Below are 17,095 nucleotides of genomic sequence, written 5' to 3'. Positions count from 1 at the left end.
TTTTTAATTGGGTTATTTATCTTTTTATTATTGAGTTGGAATAGTTCTTTATGTATTCTAGAATAAATCTCTTGGCAGATATATGATTTGCAAATATTTCCTAGCCCCCTGTGAATTGTCTTTTCATTTTCTTATTGGTGTCTTTTGAACATGAAATTTTTTTTAAATTTTGATGAAGTCAATTATCTAGTTTTTCTTTTTTTGCCCATGTTTTTGGTTTCATATCTAAAAATCCTTTGCAAAATCCTATTTTATGAAGATTTGCCTCTGTTTTCTTCTAAGAGTTTTATACTTTTGCTCTTACATTTAAATTTTTGATCCATTTTGAGTTAATTTTTGTATAAGGTATAGCATAAGGGTCCAATGTAATTCTTTTGCATGTGGCTATCCAGTTTCCCTGCACCAGCTGTTGAAAAGACTGTTTTTCCTTGTTGAATGGTCTTGGCATCCTTTGTTGAAAATCAGTTGACCATAAATGTAGGGTTCATTCTAGACTTTCAGTTTTTTTCCATTGATCTGTATGTCTGTCCTGGGCCAGTACCATACTATCTTAATTGCTACTGCTTTGTAGTATGTTGGAAATCAGCAGGTATAAGTCCTCCTACTTTATTCTTCTTTCTCAAACTTGTTTTGACTATGCTGGGTTTCTTGCAATCCCGTATGAGTTTTAGAATCAGCTTGTTAATTTCTACAAAGAAGTCAGCTGGGATTCTCATTGAATCTGTAGATCAGTTTGGGGAATATTGCCATCTTAGGTTTTTAAAAAGTCAGTAAATACACATGGTAAAAAAAAAAATCAATCAATGAATATACAAAGATATATAATGAAAAGTAAATCTCTCTGTCACACACGTCTACTCCCAAGAGAATATTCTCCCTCTGTATTCTCAATGCTGATTATTAACAGTAGCTCTTTCAAAAGTGTTGAGAACACTCTATCTCAATATATAACACGGTATAGTATGTGTATATTTAAAAAATAAATGGACTTTGTTGCTGGTGTAATATTGTCTGTCTGCTGATGTAATTTGGCAATATATGTTACATATTCTTTAAGATGATGTAGCCAAACCTCTAGGGAACTTCTAAACACCGAAGTATTCACTTGATACTATTTCCCTTAATGTCTTTTATCTCTGTTTGATTTTCTGTCATTTATTCTCTATTGCCTCTATAAATAAAATATTCATATGATTTTTGCATGGGAAATAATAGTTTAATAATTATTGATTAATGAATAACTGATGAACTCAAAGCAAGAGAAATACTACTACTTAGTAGTATTCAACAAATGTTCATTAAATGCCTACTGATTTGACGCAAGATCAGGGGTACTACTGTTTCTTTATGTTCTTTTCATGTGCCTTCTGCTCTTAATGTATGAATACTAGGACTGTTTATTTTTTCACATTGCTGAAAATTAATAGTCTTATTTTGCTTCTGTCTAGATTGCTGAAGTCTCTTTTGCCGAAAAATCACAAAGTCATTTCTTTTGAATGTGTATTTTTGTATTTTTGTTTGTTTTGTTTTTTATACCATAAAATGGCAGTGTTAATCTCTGGAGATTAATGAGGGGGTTGATTGTGTGTGAATGTGTGAGTATGCATGCATTTTAGGAAATCTCTATTGAAGATGGTCATGCATTTGCTGTGAAAAAAAAATCTTAACATAAATAATGTACCAAAAGCTTACTTGATTATGCAGATTGACAGATTTTAAGTGACTGAGGATAATCAGCTTCACTGTGTCCTAAACTGAAACGATAGGCATATGCCTATTTGGTAGACATTTGTGAGAAATAATACTTTTCCTTTGTTAACCAATTCCTTCTTATGGATGATATTATTTTTCTTAACAGGAAGGATTGCTTGTTGTTGTTTCTTCTGAGACATTATAATTACTCTTTGAAGGTTCTTTCCTACTCCTGAATTTCCTTATGGTAGGATTTATAAAAATATTTTGAAGCCACATTTTAGTAACTATCTGTTTTCCATTAAGTAAATATTAATTGCTAGACCCAGATTTGAGTTATTGGAAAGAAAGCATATGACTAAAGACATTCTCACCAATAATATCTAGAAATCATATATACTATTTTTATGTATTTTCAAGAATTTTAAAAAATGATTTTGTAGTATAAATATTGGTTTTATATAACTTTTCTTTTGTCAGATGATGAACCTAGCCAAAATAACTCTGTTACTGAGACTGCCATGACACTACCAAGTGAATCCAGAGTCAATGTACACAGCATCGTCACGTTGAAAATATTGGACTATAGGTATGTAATTTGTTTTTCTAAGCATTGCAAAACATATGGGAAACTTTCAGAAATAACTTTCAGAAACCTTCAGAAAAAGGACAATTGATGAGGAAGAATTCATCCAAATGCATTAGTACTTGACTTAGAATAATAGCAATTGCAAAAACAATGATGAGATGAAAGCATATTAAAAGGGCAATGAACTTAAATGCCCATTCCTTAGGTGATTAGCGTTTATTAAGCTTCAGAGATAAACAGATGGTTATTAACATGTAGTAAAATTTTTATAATAAAGAACATTTTATTAATATAAAAATAAAAGAGTGAATGTATTGGTTAGTAATAAAATTTTCTGATTCAGTAACCAGCATCCAGAGAGAACTTTCTATTGGGGGTGTCTATATTAGTAAATAAGAAATAAGTATCATTTAGTTAATGAATACCTCACAGGCAAAGCTTGAGAGGTTCTACCCCGTTATTCTATCTGAATACAAGTCAAATATTATGTCATCATAATAATGCACTCTGGTAGCACATATATTAAGCCAGAAACAATTACAATGTTAGTAGATAAATTGAGACAGAAGCCTAAAAGTTTTATATATTATGGAAGCGTATTTGACTGGGGAAAGAAGATACCTAAGCAAAGATTGGAAGTGGTTGTCAAGTATTCTTCCCGTACTGTCTAAGGCATCAAAGATAAAAGTAATCAAGACTGTCCAAGCTCTTGCAGTGATTGGCTCATGTCTGGGTGTTGTAATGAAAATACAAAAGAATACAGGCTCAAGTGAGATAGGTGACTAGATTTATTTAATTATCTACATAGCCAGTATCAGTGTCTGGCCTCTTTTCCTTAATGTGTCAGGAGCAACCACCTCCTCAGCAGTCAGGATACAGTCTGTGTTTCAGATTTGTTGCGTTTCATTCACATTGGTCTCACCACTTGCCTGCCACTCTGTGATGTATGTAGAAATCACTACCCTAATCCAGCTTCCTTCTTTGACACTGTAACACAAAGTGTTTCTCTTCTGTGCTCAGATTTGTGTCTTTCTTCTCTCATAGCATAGCACGGCAACTTAGCATGTCTTATCTTCCGCATGAGGTACCTATTTGTTCAGTAGATATTTTTGGAGCCCACCATGTATCAAATTCTGTACTAGGTGTCATGCTGCACTGAATGAGACAGACTTGATTCCTGCCTTAGAATTTCTTAGCTTAGAATTTCTTTTGTCTCTGGCTTCCATTCCCTCCACCCTGAGTGGATAGCATTTTTGGAGTCCCTTTCTGTGCAGAGCAGTGTACTAGATATTTTACATGTGCTGTTGCTTTTAATCCTCCGAATGATCTATAAAGTACTATTGATACAATTTTATTTTGGATAATCATTCCCACTTGTTTTTTTTTTTTTTTTTTGAGGAAGATTAGCCCTGAGCTAACTGCTGCCAATCCTCCTCTTTTTGCTGAGGAAGACTGGCCCTGAGCTAACATCCGTGCCCATCTTCCTCTACTTTGTGTGTGGTATGCCTGCCACAGCATAGCTTGCCAAGTGGTGCCATGTCCGCACCCAGGATCCGAACCGGCGAACCCTGGGCCACCAAAGCAGAATGTGTGCACTTAACCGCTGCGCCACCACACGGGCCCCCATCATTCCCACTTTTTAAAGACACAGATATCACAAAAGCATAATAAAGATAGCACTTAATGCCATACATCTTAGGTTGTTTTGATTCTAAATTGATTGTAATTTGTTTTCCTCAGAGACTTTCATTGGAAAGGAGTATCCTATTTAAAATATAAATTAATTCCCAATCTCAAGGCAGAAATGCTTTCAACTAAATTTTTAAAAATAGCATGAATCTTCAAAGCTTAATTAGCTTTGAGCATTTCTGATTGCAAAGATAAAAATGCTGCATCTGCACAGCAGAAGATGGGACCTAAAGCAGAAGACGAGGCCTAACAACTCTGAAATCTAGGCTTTCTTTTTACCTGTCTGTGTTACAATGCCTTTCTTACACAGTTCTCCCATAAGGCACATTATATCTAGTATTGTTTTCTTTCTCATACGGTCATTCATTTGGCATTGCATTGAAAATTCTTTTAAGTGGATGACGTGTTAGGCATTAAAAATTGTAAAAGAAGAATGTAAGGATAATGACTAATTCTAACAACAAACATCAACAAATTGTTAAATCTGCAAAGGTCGGAGTTCTACTATACTTTCCTTTAAGATTAAATTTATATTTTATTCAAAATTTTACTGAAAATTTTAATGAAAAGGAAATTTATTTATATTTACATTTGCAAAAGATCTAGCATAAATAATAATAACTTCAGATTCTAATTTCACAGAACTGAGGTTCGAGAAAGGTCAATTAGAAAGCTCATTAATGTTAGAACCAGGAATAGTTTAGTCTGTGTCCACTGGCCTGTCTACCTGGTCACATGCTAAAGGAGAGAGAAACTGGTTTAGGTTATGAGGAAACTAGATTAGTATTATTTTGAACTTTTAAAAATGATCATTATCTTACAGTTAACTCTATACCCAAAGAAAGTTGACAGATAAACCCTGTTAGAGATTTTTAAGAAAAGGGTCAAAATTTTTAAGATTGTAGTTCTTAAAATTAAAATTTAAAAATTTTAGTTCTACTCTGCAGTAGAGGAATCCATTTACTGTATGACCATGCATTTCCTGTATGATTTCTAGACATCTTAGACTCTGAAGGTATATGTCTGTTTTTACTCACGTGGAGTATGTGAGTCTCAGAAGGATTGGCACAGTGTGTCATGGTGTCTGACTTCCTACTGGTTAACATTTTGTGAGTTCGCAGGTTTTTGTAGCGTTCTTTATAGAACTTCGTAATCAACTGGCCTGAAAAACCTCCTTATAAAATCTTTAAAAGCCTTTAAAAATGAAAAGTAATAATCATATCTTTCTGGATTGCTAAGAATGATACATTTTTTAAACCATTTTTCATTTAGTGATAAACAAGCAGTTTTGATTCCTGATGAAGTGTTTGATGCAGTAAAAAGCAACATTGTCACTTCTGTTAACTTCAGTAAGAATCAGCTATGTGAAATTCCAAAAAGGTAAGAACTGTTCATGATGCCATTTCTATTAAGTTGTGACTCATTCTTACTTGTGTTTGCATCTTAGTTGAAAGAATAATTATTTTTCATAGTTTTTTAATTTTGAAAGTATATCTAGGGGCTGGCCTGGTGGCGCAGCAGTTAAGTTCACACGTTCTGATTTGGTGGCCCTGGTTTGCTTCTTCAGATCCCAGATGCGGCCCTATGTACCACTTGGCAAGCCATGCTGTGGCAGGCATCCCACATATAAAGTAGAGGAAGATGGCATGGATGTTAGCTCAGGCCCAGTCTTCCTCAGCAAAAAAAAAAAAAAAGAAGAAGAAGAAGAAGAAGAGGATTGGCAGCAGATGTTAGCTCAGGGCTAATCTTCCTCAAGAAAAAAAAAAAGTATATGTAAAATTTCTTGCATTAGAGGGATTTAGCAAAATTTACTTAAGTATTCCCTGAGAGACTTGTAACATTAACATTCTGAGAGGTATATAGGTTTTCTAAAACTTTTTCTTTTACATTTTAAACTTGGAAAATAAGTATTAGAATTATTAAAAGTATTAAATTGCTTTTTCTTATATAATGAAATTTAGAGGAAAAGTTTTAAGAGATCATGCAAACCCAGGTCCATGTAGATTAATAGGAATTTTCATTTGGGGCTTTATGTTAATGAATTGGTAGGCCACTGAATTTTTCCACTGATAGTAAAAGCAAAATTGACTGAACCCTGTTAATATTTTCCTCCCAGAAAAGGATTCTTCACTTCCAAACATCAGAAGTTGTTTGCATTGTACTCTGTACTGTTTAATACATCTTTATTCATGTTAATTGTAACAGAATCTTTAGGTTATGAGAGAAAATTAGTTTAGTATAATATTGAACTTTTAAAACTGACTATTTTTTTGCAGTAAACTATATACCCCAAAACAGTTGAAAGATAACCTTGCAATGAAAACAACAGTGAGGGAGACGGGATAGGGTAATGATAAAGAACCTGGGCCATAGAATCGATTGTTTGTATCTATATCCCAGATCTATGAACTGTATGTCCTTGGACAAGTTAACTGACTGCTCTTAGTTTCCTTACTTCTGAAGTAGAGAGAGTAACAGTGCCTATTTATAAGTATTACATTGCATTACATAATCCACATAAAGCATTTAGCCAGTGCCTAGCCCTTGATAAGCACTTGAGTCTTCTAAAAAAAGATGATATATTGGGAAAATAGAATGGGTTTCATCTAACTGCCAAAAAATATTTTTAGATGTTTAAAATTTTTAAAAAGTCAGAAAACTATAATTTGTTTTCTGTTTTACAGACCATGGTTTGGGGAATGTGGATCTTGAAAGATGGTAACTTTCAGAGGTTCCATTGCAAAAGGAGATCCAGTCCGTCCTCTCATTCTCTCTGCTTAAAGGGCTCAGAGGGCATTTGATAGACTACTTGAGCATTTAGATTTGCTGTCAGATGGGATAAGTTTGCCGTGGGGATCCTGGATCAAACAAGCTAGTTGGGAATGAAGATGGAAGGGTTAAAAAGACATTACCTTTTTACTTACTGTCTCATTTTATCTAGTTATTCTTACGCAAAACAATGTTATTCTGTTACCACAGTTATTCCAGCATACTTTTAGCAATTTAGAAGGCCAAAGAGGAAAGATAGTAAAGATATACCTTGCTCTAGAGAGTTTCTAAACCACTTTCCCTCTTTCTTAAATTTTTATTTCACAAGTCACTTTTCACCATATTATTTTCTGATTGTAAAAATAATACTTATTCATAAAATTTTGGACTAAATGAAGGGATAAATCATTTATAATCCCATTACTGATTTATTCTATTCGTGGCACATTTTATTTGAAGCTATTCCCCATTTAGAATTATACATACAATTTGTATCTTGATTGGTTTATTTGTCATAAGTATTTCTCTATGTTGTAAACAGTACTTTTAAAATCTCATTTGTCTGTATACCCTAAGATTGATTATGGCAACAAATGAAACATTTTTCTTTTTAGGCCAGATTTCCAGAAGAATTACTAGATCAAAGAGTATGGCTCTTATATATATCCAAAAACTTTCCAAAAAAGTTTTATCAGTTACATCTCCAAACTCATTCTATCTTTCCTGTGTCCTCTTTAGCATAGCATTTGATATTCTTTGGGTTTTTTCTTTGCTAATGTGATAGGCAAGAATGATGTACAGTTCTAGTTTAACTTTCATTTCTTGGCAAATCCTATATATTTCTTGTTTTTATAATTAAATTAATGTACTTTAAGCTTGATTAAGCTTCTTAGGACATTTAATTCTTCCTCTTTAAGGTTTAACTTAAGTTGCTTAGTAGTGACACTTCCAAACCTAGGAATTAACTTAATGTTTTCTTGCAATCATGATTAAATATAATGATAATTTAGATAACAAATGCTGTACTATACTTTTAAAATGTTAACATATCATATCGAAAAAAGCACTTTGAATACCCAGATACAGATGGTATTAAACTATGCAGTCTAAAAAGGAAACTGCTGTGTTACAGAGTATAGTATAATAATTGCCTAGATTTGGTTTTTCTTCTTTGTCCATAATTGATTTAAATATAAAATAAATGGGTTCCTAAATTAGACTTCAACATACATTTAAGGTCAAATAGAAATCTTGGACAGATAATATTAAGGCTGTTTTTAAAAATCTGTTTTTATCAGTTATACTTCCAAACTGATTGAAATTTTTGTGAGAAAAGTAAAAGTTACAGAGAATCTTAATTAGCAGAAATAATATAGGATTTTTTCCCCCGTGGCCTGCTTGTAGTTTTGAAGTTCTGACAGTGAATTCCAGTGCTAACATTTTAAAATTATTTTTGTTTCAGGATTATAGAACTGAAGGAAATGGTTTCTGATGTCAATCTCAGTTTTAATAAACTTTCCTTTGTATCCTTGGAATTATGTACACTTCAGAAATTGACATTTTTAGATCTCAGGTATTTATTGATACTATTGCTTGACTTTTTTGATTATAACTTGTCTTTGAGATTTGCCTAACTTTTGACCTTTCCCTCATATTTCTCAGGTAAATGTGGAAATTGGTCTTTAGTTTGTTAATAATATCTTAGAAAAAAATCTAAAATGAAGCATTTAGGAAATATTTTAATCAGATATCTATCATTTGTAAACAATTTATAAGTTAAGTGATAAGATAAAATTATTTAAAATATTAGAAAATATTAACACATCCTTTAGATTCATGCTTAAGCCAAATTACAAATAACACATAGAAAGTGTGTACTTCACATTGTTTCTTTCCTAAAAGTAAATAGCATAAAATGATCAAAACCCTATGTTGGTACAGCAGCTTGCATGGCTTCTCTTAAAAAGAACCTATTTGGTTTCAAAATATTATGTTAAACATGCAAGCCCAGAAATAAAGAAAAAGAACACTGTAAGTGGAGCCAAAAAGAGAAAAAACTGTTTAAGAATCTGCAAAAGGTAATAGGAAGTTTAAATATGTCAAAGTTGAAGTGACAGGATCAGAATTGTCACAGTTCTTTGAGGGTAATATGTAATGTATGTCTCAGCGTTAGATAGTCATTTATTTGCTTGGGCTTTAAAACTTTATTTGTAAACTATGTCTCTATCATCTGGGCTTCCTACTGCTCGTATATTGTTACTAGGTGTGGTTTTAGTTTATTTAGAGTATAGCTCCTCTTGCTCTGCTCAAACAGTGGGTAAATAACAATAAGCTAAGTTAGAACTGAGGATTTATCCTTCCTATAGAGACAAAAATTTTTTACTTATGGGATTAAAGTAAATCTGTAATACTCTGCTCCTACTAAATGTGGGATTGCTTTTATTTTTTTATGGCAATTACTGGCAAAACAGTGTAAAACCACATTTTAGTTCAGTATTAATGGAGCAGACAGAATGAATTCATGTCCCCATTGCTGCTGGCTTTCTTTTCGTCCCATTCTTCAGTGGGTGTATGTATATATATGCCTCTGTCTATAACCATACCTGGAAGTTTCTAATTAAGTGACTAAAATATGCTTTTTATGTCTCATATCGGTAGGTATGAGACTCTAAGAAAAGGATAGAAACCGTCCTTGGGTTATTCACCACAACCTAATAAAGACAATAACTGGAGAAAACTACAGAGAAAAGAAATAAAGAACATAGGTTGAGCTGTAGAAAGTATGATTCTTACGTATTAGGCTTGACTTCTGAACTCAAAAAAATAGTTTAGAGAAAATTATTCAGTTGTAATGGGTGACCTCTAATTGGGTATAATTTTCTCACAAATATTTTATATTATTAGTAGTTACACAGCCTCTTGAATCCTTCTACCTTCCATTAACCTTTCTTCTAACATTTTCCCCAGATTCTTCCAAGAGTAAATGAGATTATGTTTACTTCCATGTCTCATTGTAAGAGCTAAAAAATATACGCATTGTGCAAATTGAAATTTCTTATTCTAAACGTAGAGTAGAAATGGATTTGCTTAACACCTATGTAGTAGAAAGCTCCAAATTTTTAAATATGGCTAGAATCTCTTTACTTTCCTCTTTCCTTTTTTCCGTATAATTTTTCAATTCTTCCTGGAGTAGAATTTCATATCTGTATGTGAGATATATGTATTAACACAAATCAAATATTTGTGGTATCAAATGATATGGTATTTACAGGCATGATCTAAAGGGCCCTGAACTTCGGGAAGTATTTCTGAGCTCAGTTTGAAGGAGATAAGGGACTGGTTTACACTGTTTATCCTGTTAAATCTATTATTAAAGAGTTAATTGCAGTATCAGTTGGTTACGTTTTGCTATTAAGATTTGGCACACTGATCAAATACTTGAGGCGGCTGACTGATTTAGAATCCTCAAGACTCAGCTTTAATGAGATCAGATCAAGGACTGACAACCTGAGCTACGTCATTTGTCTGATCAGCACTTTGTTAAACTTGTCCAAATTTTCAAGCTTTGTAAATCATCTTTTTCTTCCCAATTTAGAAACAATTTTTTAAATTCTTTGCCTGAAGAAATGGAATCGTTGATAAGACTACAAACAATCAATCTTTCCTTTAATAGGTAAGAGAGAACAGACTAGCGTGCGACTAACGGTTATTCTGTGGAAAATCTGAAGGTCTTACTAGAGAATACAACTGAAGGATCCAAATGAACACAAGCCCTGTGTTTTTATTTTATTTAAATATCCAGGTTATTTTGACTTAATTCTACTTAGAATTGAAAATGATGTTGCTTTCTTAGAATTTTCACAATTGATATCTAGTAGACTTTTGTTCTTTTTGACCATTTTAAGAAACTTGTAGCCTAGTAGGCAGACAAATGTGCTAATAGATAATTATAATTGCTGTAGTGGAAGCACAGTGCGTAGACAGAGATGTTCCCTGCAATCACCTGAAAGGAGGGGAGGTAGCATTGAAACTGAGACTGGAGAAACAGACAGACGTTTGCCAGACCCACAGGGCTAAGGCATCCCAGGGGAGCTGCCAGCAGGCACGGAGGCACAAAGGGGTGAGAACGCGGCATGTTCGGGACACTCAGGAAGTTGATCAGGGCTCAGACTCTAAAGTGAGGAGGGAGAGGAGCAGCAGTCCAGTGAAGGGGGGCATGTAGGCGGCAGCCAGCCCTTTAAGAGCTTTTATGCCAAATGAAATTTAGATTTTATTCTGCAAACACTATAAAGATACTGCTAATAATTAAGAATAGCTAATATTTAACAAGAGCTTATTATCTGCTGACGCTGGACTAAGTACTTACGTGTATTATCTCATTTCATCCTCACAAAAGCCCTACATAATAGTTCTGTTATTAAGTCCATTTAAAAATGAAGGATTAGGAGTTAAGTAACTCATCTAAGGTTCACACAGACAGTAAATTAGAGAGCTGGGATTTGAGTCCAGAAACTGGGCTCTTAACAACTATCTCTTAGTACGTTTCCTATGATGAAAAGTTAATTCTGGTAACAATTTAATATAAATATTAATGGCTAACATTTACTGTATTCCACATACTATCCTAAGGTCTTCAGATATATTCATTCAATGTTTGTAACAAGTGTCAAAGTTTAGTACTATTATTATTTCTCATTTGCAGATGAGGAAACTAAGGCACAGTGATGTTAAAATACTGCCTATTTAAATTTTTGTTCCATCTGCTCCATTATTTGTACTTTCTCATGTGTAGGTTATGTTGTCATTATTTAAAAATATATACACTTCTCTGATCTCTCCTCATTTTTATTTGGGAATTAAACTATCAGTTCTCTATTGAGTTGTCTATGGCGCTATCAATTTCATTGTCAAGTACTGTCTTTGGGGAGGTGGCAAAAGTTGACCTTAGCATCTGTGTTAGTAGGTGAGGCACATCTTTTTTAATTACCTTGTTTGTGGAGTGGGACTCCCTAGGGGCAGTTTGGTCCAGCTGTACTCCTGGTTGTTGACTCTCCAGTTCCTCTGGAACTTCAGAGCTGCCTTGAGTCACCATTCACGCCACTTTTGTTTTCTTACATCAAAGGAGCAAAGGAAGAGCAGTGTGGGGGAGTGGAAAGGCCACAGTTAGAAGCTCTCCCCAGGCCATCCTTGTCTTTTTTAGTCCAGGCTGCGGTTTGCCTCACACTGAAACCGTGCAGCCTCTTTCCCCCGGGAGATCCTCAAGGGTTCTGTGTGCATTGCTGAGTATTGCTCTAAGAGCCCTCTGCCTTCCCATCTCTCTCAGGGCATCTTCTGGGTTGCTTTGGATGGGGAAGCCAGCAACCTACGCTGGTTTTCATCTTTCCAAGAACCAAAACTGCACTCACTTTGGAAGCTTCAGTCAAAGCAAAATAAAAATCTCTAATTTTTTCATAAATATTGGCAGTGATTCTATTTCATAAGAAGTGAAAGTGAACTAAGGAAGAACACCTACACGGAGACATTATACAGGGAATCTCAGGAGGACTTCCTGGTCTCCTGAATGTGAAGAGAAAATCACGGGAGAATTTATGCCAAACTTTTGATTTTATTCAACAAATAGAAACTGTTACAAGTCTGCCCACTTAACATGTATTTCAAGGTTTCCAAAATTAGTCCATTTTCTGGAAAATACAGGGCTTATATCAAATATAAAATAACTTACACTAAAGAAAACTACCTCATGATATCAAATGTAAGATCTATTTGAAGGAATGATTTTGCCTCCGATGCCAATATATTTGGGTGTTCTGTTCATATTTTAATAGGTTCAAAATACTACCTGAAGTTCTGTATCGCATCCCTACACTTGAAACAATTTTGATTAGTAACAATCAGGTAGGATCTGTGGACCCTCAGAAAATGAAGACAATGGAAAATCTGATCACACTGGACCTTCAAAACAATGACCTCCTACAAATTCCACCAGAGCTTGGTAATTGTGTGAACTTAAGGTAACTACACCATTCCACTACGTTTTTCCATTTATTCGATTGATTTTTTGAAGGGTTCTTTTCCTTTTTGTCCTGTTGAGGTGCTCTTGCAGGAAAGCCAAAGTAAAAAATTTAATGTCCTGTTAAAATAACAGGTAACAAAGCCCAGAATCCCAATTCTGTTTTTCAAATTTTGCCAAATACATTCTTTTAGCTTTGTTTATATGTATAATATATGTGTAAATATAGTAACTGTTTCTAGTGAAACTTTTCTCATCACTGTGTATGTGTATAACCTGGAACTTTACTGCATAACAATGTCAGGGAAATATAAACTCCTTAGCTGAGTGTATGGAAGTTTTCAAAATCTGATTGCAGACTGCCACCATTTATTGCAAGCTCAGCATGGTCTTTCTTACTCTTTGTGTTTGCTGTTCCCTCAGCTTCAAATGCCTTTACCTGCTTTTATCAGTAAGCAACCTAAATATCACCTTTGAAAACCTTCCTTATTCTCTAGGCAGAGTTACTCCCTCTGATTTCCCATCATGCTTTGTTTGGACTCATTTTATACCATTTCTTTGCCCTCCCTTAGAAAAGAGTTGTCCTGGTGCCTGGAACAGAGTAAGCAGCCAATAAATACTTGTTAAGTGAATGTAAAGGGAGTTTGAGATGTCAACTGAAAGCCAAATAGTCAAGCAGAATGTGTGAGAAGTAATTGAATTCTTGGAAACTGCATCTGACATTTTGGCATATTTAACTTTACCAGGGCAGCACTGGCACCTCAGGACCTCCTGTTAGAGAATGCTAGGAGGCCAGCACAGGTGATTCTCGTGACTTGCAGAGGTGGTATTCTGTGAAGTCTCTGTGAGCACCACACTCTCGAATTCTGAGCCATCACTCCTGGGGAGGACTATACAGAGTCAGGTTCTCGTGAGCCTCTCGTCACAGCATTTTCATCAACCAGTCAATACATAACCTTGTTTTATGTGTGTTTCTGTATTAAGACACCTTATTTAATATTGTTGATTCATTAACACTGAACTCTGGCCAAACAAGCCTGGATGAAGTTTATCTAATGTGTTTTCTCTGTAAGGCACATGACTGCCTTGTGTTTAGGAAAACTAGCCAGCACTTCAGTACTACACTTGTCGGCCATTGTAAACAGTGAAATCACCAACAAAAAGTACAAAAATGCAAAAAGTGTTGCACTAGATAGACCACAAAACACTTGCTTACAGTATGAAAGCTGAAACAAGAAGGCAGAGCCTCACCTTGTGCGACCTCAGCTGGGAATGAGCCTGTCGAGTGACTCAGATTTTTTGCTGCTCTGTGCATGTCCACAGATGACCTTGAAAGTGCCATGTGCATTGATTTTGAGGTTACAAATAAGTTTTAGTGAGTCAGCAAATTAGCAAATATGAACTCTGTGAATAATGAGGATCAACTGTAATTAACTCCTTTTTCTATAAATTAAGAAAAGCAGTTTTTAAGAGTTCCCAAGGCACATAGAAATATTTGAAGATAGAGTTTAGATCTACTATATAATATGGTGTAAATCCTTTGACTTGCGTTTATACAAACACTTGTTATTGAAAATTAATATAAAAATGTCTTTATCCTATAATTTCAGATATTTCGTTAATTAAAGAAACAAATCAACAAGCCCTTAAATTTTAAATTGAACCTCATTTCAGAACATGTAAATAGATTTTATATGTGTATCTGGTCAAGGGAGGGAGAGGGCAACATATGTTGTTTCCCCAGGGCAGAGGGGTTATGTTACAGTTCTTGGTACTAATGCTTGTCAGTATGCTCATTCTAATACTTGTGTAAATATAATTGAGCCATTTAGTATATGGTCATTATAAGACTGAGAAGAGGATGGGTACAATGGTGTTCAGATCACAGATCCTCTCTTCAATAGCTGTGTGATCTTAGACAAGTCTTTCTGACCTCCCTGAACTTGTATCTTCTTATCTAGAAAATAGGAATATTAATGGTGCCTACATCATAGGGTTGTTAAGATAATTAAAAGTCAGTGAATGTAAATTACTTAGCATAGTATGTTTCACGTAACTTAAGTATTCAATTAATGTTTTGGTTATTATAGTTATAATTCCAACTATTTAAATGCTTAGATTTGAAAAGGGAGAAACAGAAAAAAATACCCAAATTTTATTTATAAAATTGCAGATGAAATTAGAACAAAAGCCTCCTAATGGAAAATGTTAAAATTCTTAATTCCTCTCTTTTGTTCAGGACATTATTACTAGATGGAAATCCATTCCGCGTTCCTCGAGCAGCCATATTAATGAAAGGAACAGCTGCTATTCTGGAATATTTGAGAGACCGAATTCCTACTTAAATTGGAGTTGTCTTATAATCTTTGTCATGTTAATTCTTAGAATTCTTACATTGATAGCTGACATTTTTCTAAGGTATTGTGTACGTTTATAAAGGCGATAACTACGTATGGTGCTCATACATTTGTTCTGAATGTTTTGCAGATTTATCCTACTCACTTTAATTCCTTAATGACATAGTTTCTTCAAAGGTGAATTTTTATTTAATATAGTTTAGTGTTTTTATAATGACAAAGCGTTTTTGTAGAAGTGAGTTTTTCCCCTGTTTCTGTTTGTGTTACATATAATATGACCAGTTGACTTGAATATGACCATCCAATTTCTACCTTTTTATTAAGTATGACATTGAATTGAATTTTATTCAGTACTGTTCTTTGGCATTTAACAAAATACGACTTTTCATCACTCATGGTTAGGCCTTTTGTGATGTGGTTGGTCTCAGTGTAAGTTTTAAATATTAACGTTGACCGTCTTGTTTTTGTTTTAATGTAGTTGAAATGTTTCTTTTCTAGCCTTTCCCCCATGTTTTATAAACTAATTTTTTCAGAGTTTCTCCTGTCACAGAAATGCTACCCAAGATATAGTTATTGGTGGAAAGAATAGTAAAAGTGTTATTATAATTGCTCTCACAACTTTTAATTTAAAACTTGTCAAGTTTTTTTTTATGATGTCTTAATGTTAAGTTTCCATACAATGATCTAGTACTTCTAGATTCAGGGAATTTAAACAGATTGGCTCTGCATATTTTTCCCTCAGTTAGACTCTGAGCATTTTAAAAATATCTTTGTTCTTTAAAAAAAAAAGTACTAAAATTTTATTAATTTTATAGATATCAGCAACCAAAAAAATAACATATACTGCATAGAAATCTTGAAATGTACTTTGTTTAAATACTTACGGAGCAAGTATTTGTATACTTAATCTACTCTCTTGGTGTGCTCTAATCCAACCTTGTGCATTTTTTAATTTCCAGGGCCTTAATTTTAAAACTTGCTTGCAATCTTGATAAGACTAAACTTGTAGTCATGTGGTAATTTTTTAAAAAGGAATTTGTTATAGATGAACCTGATTTAACAAAAATCAAATATAAACATTATTATTTACACCAAAAATATCAAAAGTAGGATGGTCAGTCATTATAAAACTTATCATGTGATTCTATTAAGTAGCCAATCAGTAGGATGTATATTAATTTATATAGATAGATAAGTAGATAGGTAGACAGGTAGATAGATAGATAACTTTTAGATGATTGAGACGTGCTCATCTTGTGGAAAAAAATCATTGTTAATAAAGATAAATACTACATGTTCATAATAAAAATTACATTTTTCAAGTATTGATTACAATGTTTATGTTTTTGGTTTAAAAGAAACATGCCCTAACTAAGAAATCTGCTTGATATTAAACAAAAGACACTTTACAATAAGGTGACATTTTATTATTTATACAATAAAGAGACTTTTATGTTATTCAAAACACTTTTTTAAATACTGAAAAAGTTGAGTACACCAAAGCCGAAAAATGGCTCTGCTGTACACTGCACAGCATCATTTTAGTCCCTGTATCTTGTATCTGTACAGAAAGCATCTTCAAAATGCATTCTAATCACACTGTACACCTTTACTGATTAGTGTCAATACAGAAAATCAAACTGGAGAATACAGCCTGCATTTGCAAAGTAACTGACAAAGTAATTAACTTCACTGATTCAGTAAATTTAAAATATAGATTCATAGGACTTCTTTGCACATAAAATGAAGCAGCTTTCAAGGTCGTTATGTTCTCATACTGCAAAAAAACCATTAAGTACATTCACAATCTATGTTAATAAAGTAGTAAATATGTCTTCATTCAGTTTTTATTTACATCAATATGTAGTTCAACTAAAAAGTACTGTTAATTGTGATACAGTAGTTTTTTAACACATACAAAAATGACAATTTTTTTATATATAATTTAAGCTCAAAATCACAATTATCTCAAAATATTAATTACAATAC

General features: G+C 33.5%; 1 protein-coding gene across 2 annotated transcripts in view; it reads left to right on the top strand.

Moving 5' to 3' along the window:
- Positions 1-16,431, top strand: part of LRRC40 (leucine rich repeat containing 40) — a 49,101-nt gene extending 32,670 nt beyond the window's left edge. For both annotated transcript variants that reach the window (XM_046645273.1, XM_046645274.1), the window contains 6 exons: positions 2,173-2,281; positions 5,243-5,350; positions 8,202-8,312; positions 10,335-10,412; positions 12,565-12,750; positions 14,989-16,431. In XM_046645273.1, coding sequence (XP_046501229.1) covers positions 2,173-2,281; positions 5,243-5,350; positions 8,202-8,312; positions 10,335-10,412; positions 12,565-12,750; positions 14,989-15,094 — 698 coding nt within the window. In that variant the 3' untranslated portion in view covers positions 15,095-16,431. The remainder of the gene's footprint in view (positions 1-2,172; positions 2,282-5,242; positions 5,351-8,201; positions 8,313-10,334; positions 10,413-12,564; positions 12,751-14,988) is intronic.
- The last annotated feature ends 664 nt before the right edge of the window (positions 16,432-17,095 follow it).

This window comes from Equus quagga, chromosome 18 (assembly GCF_021613505.1).
Source record: "Equus quagga isolate Etosha38 chromosome 18, UCLA_HA_Equagga_1.0, whole genome shotgun sequence".
NCBI classification, from domain to species: domain Eukaryota; kingdom Metazoa; phylum Chordata; class Mammalia; order Perissodactyla; family Equidae; genus Equus; species Equus quagga.
The sequence above is the reverse complement of the archived record's forward strand: the minus strand, read 5'-3'. Positions and strand labels throughout refer to the sequence as shown.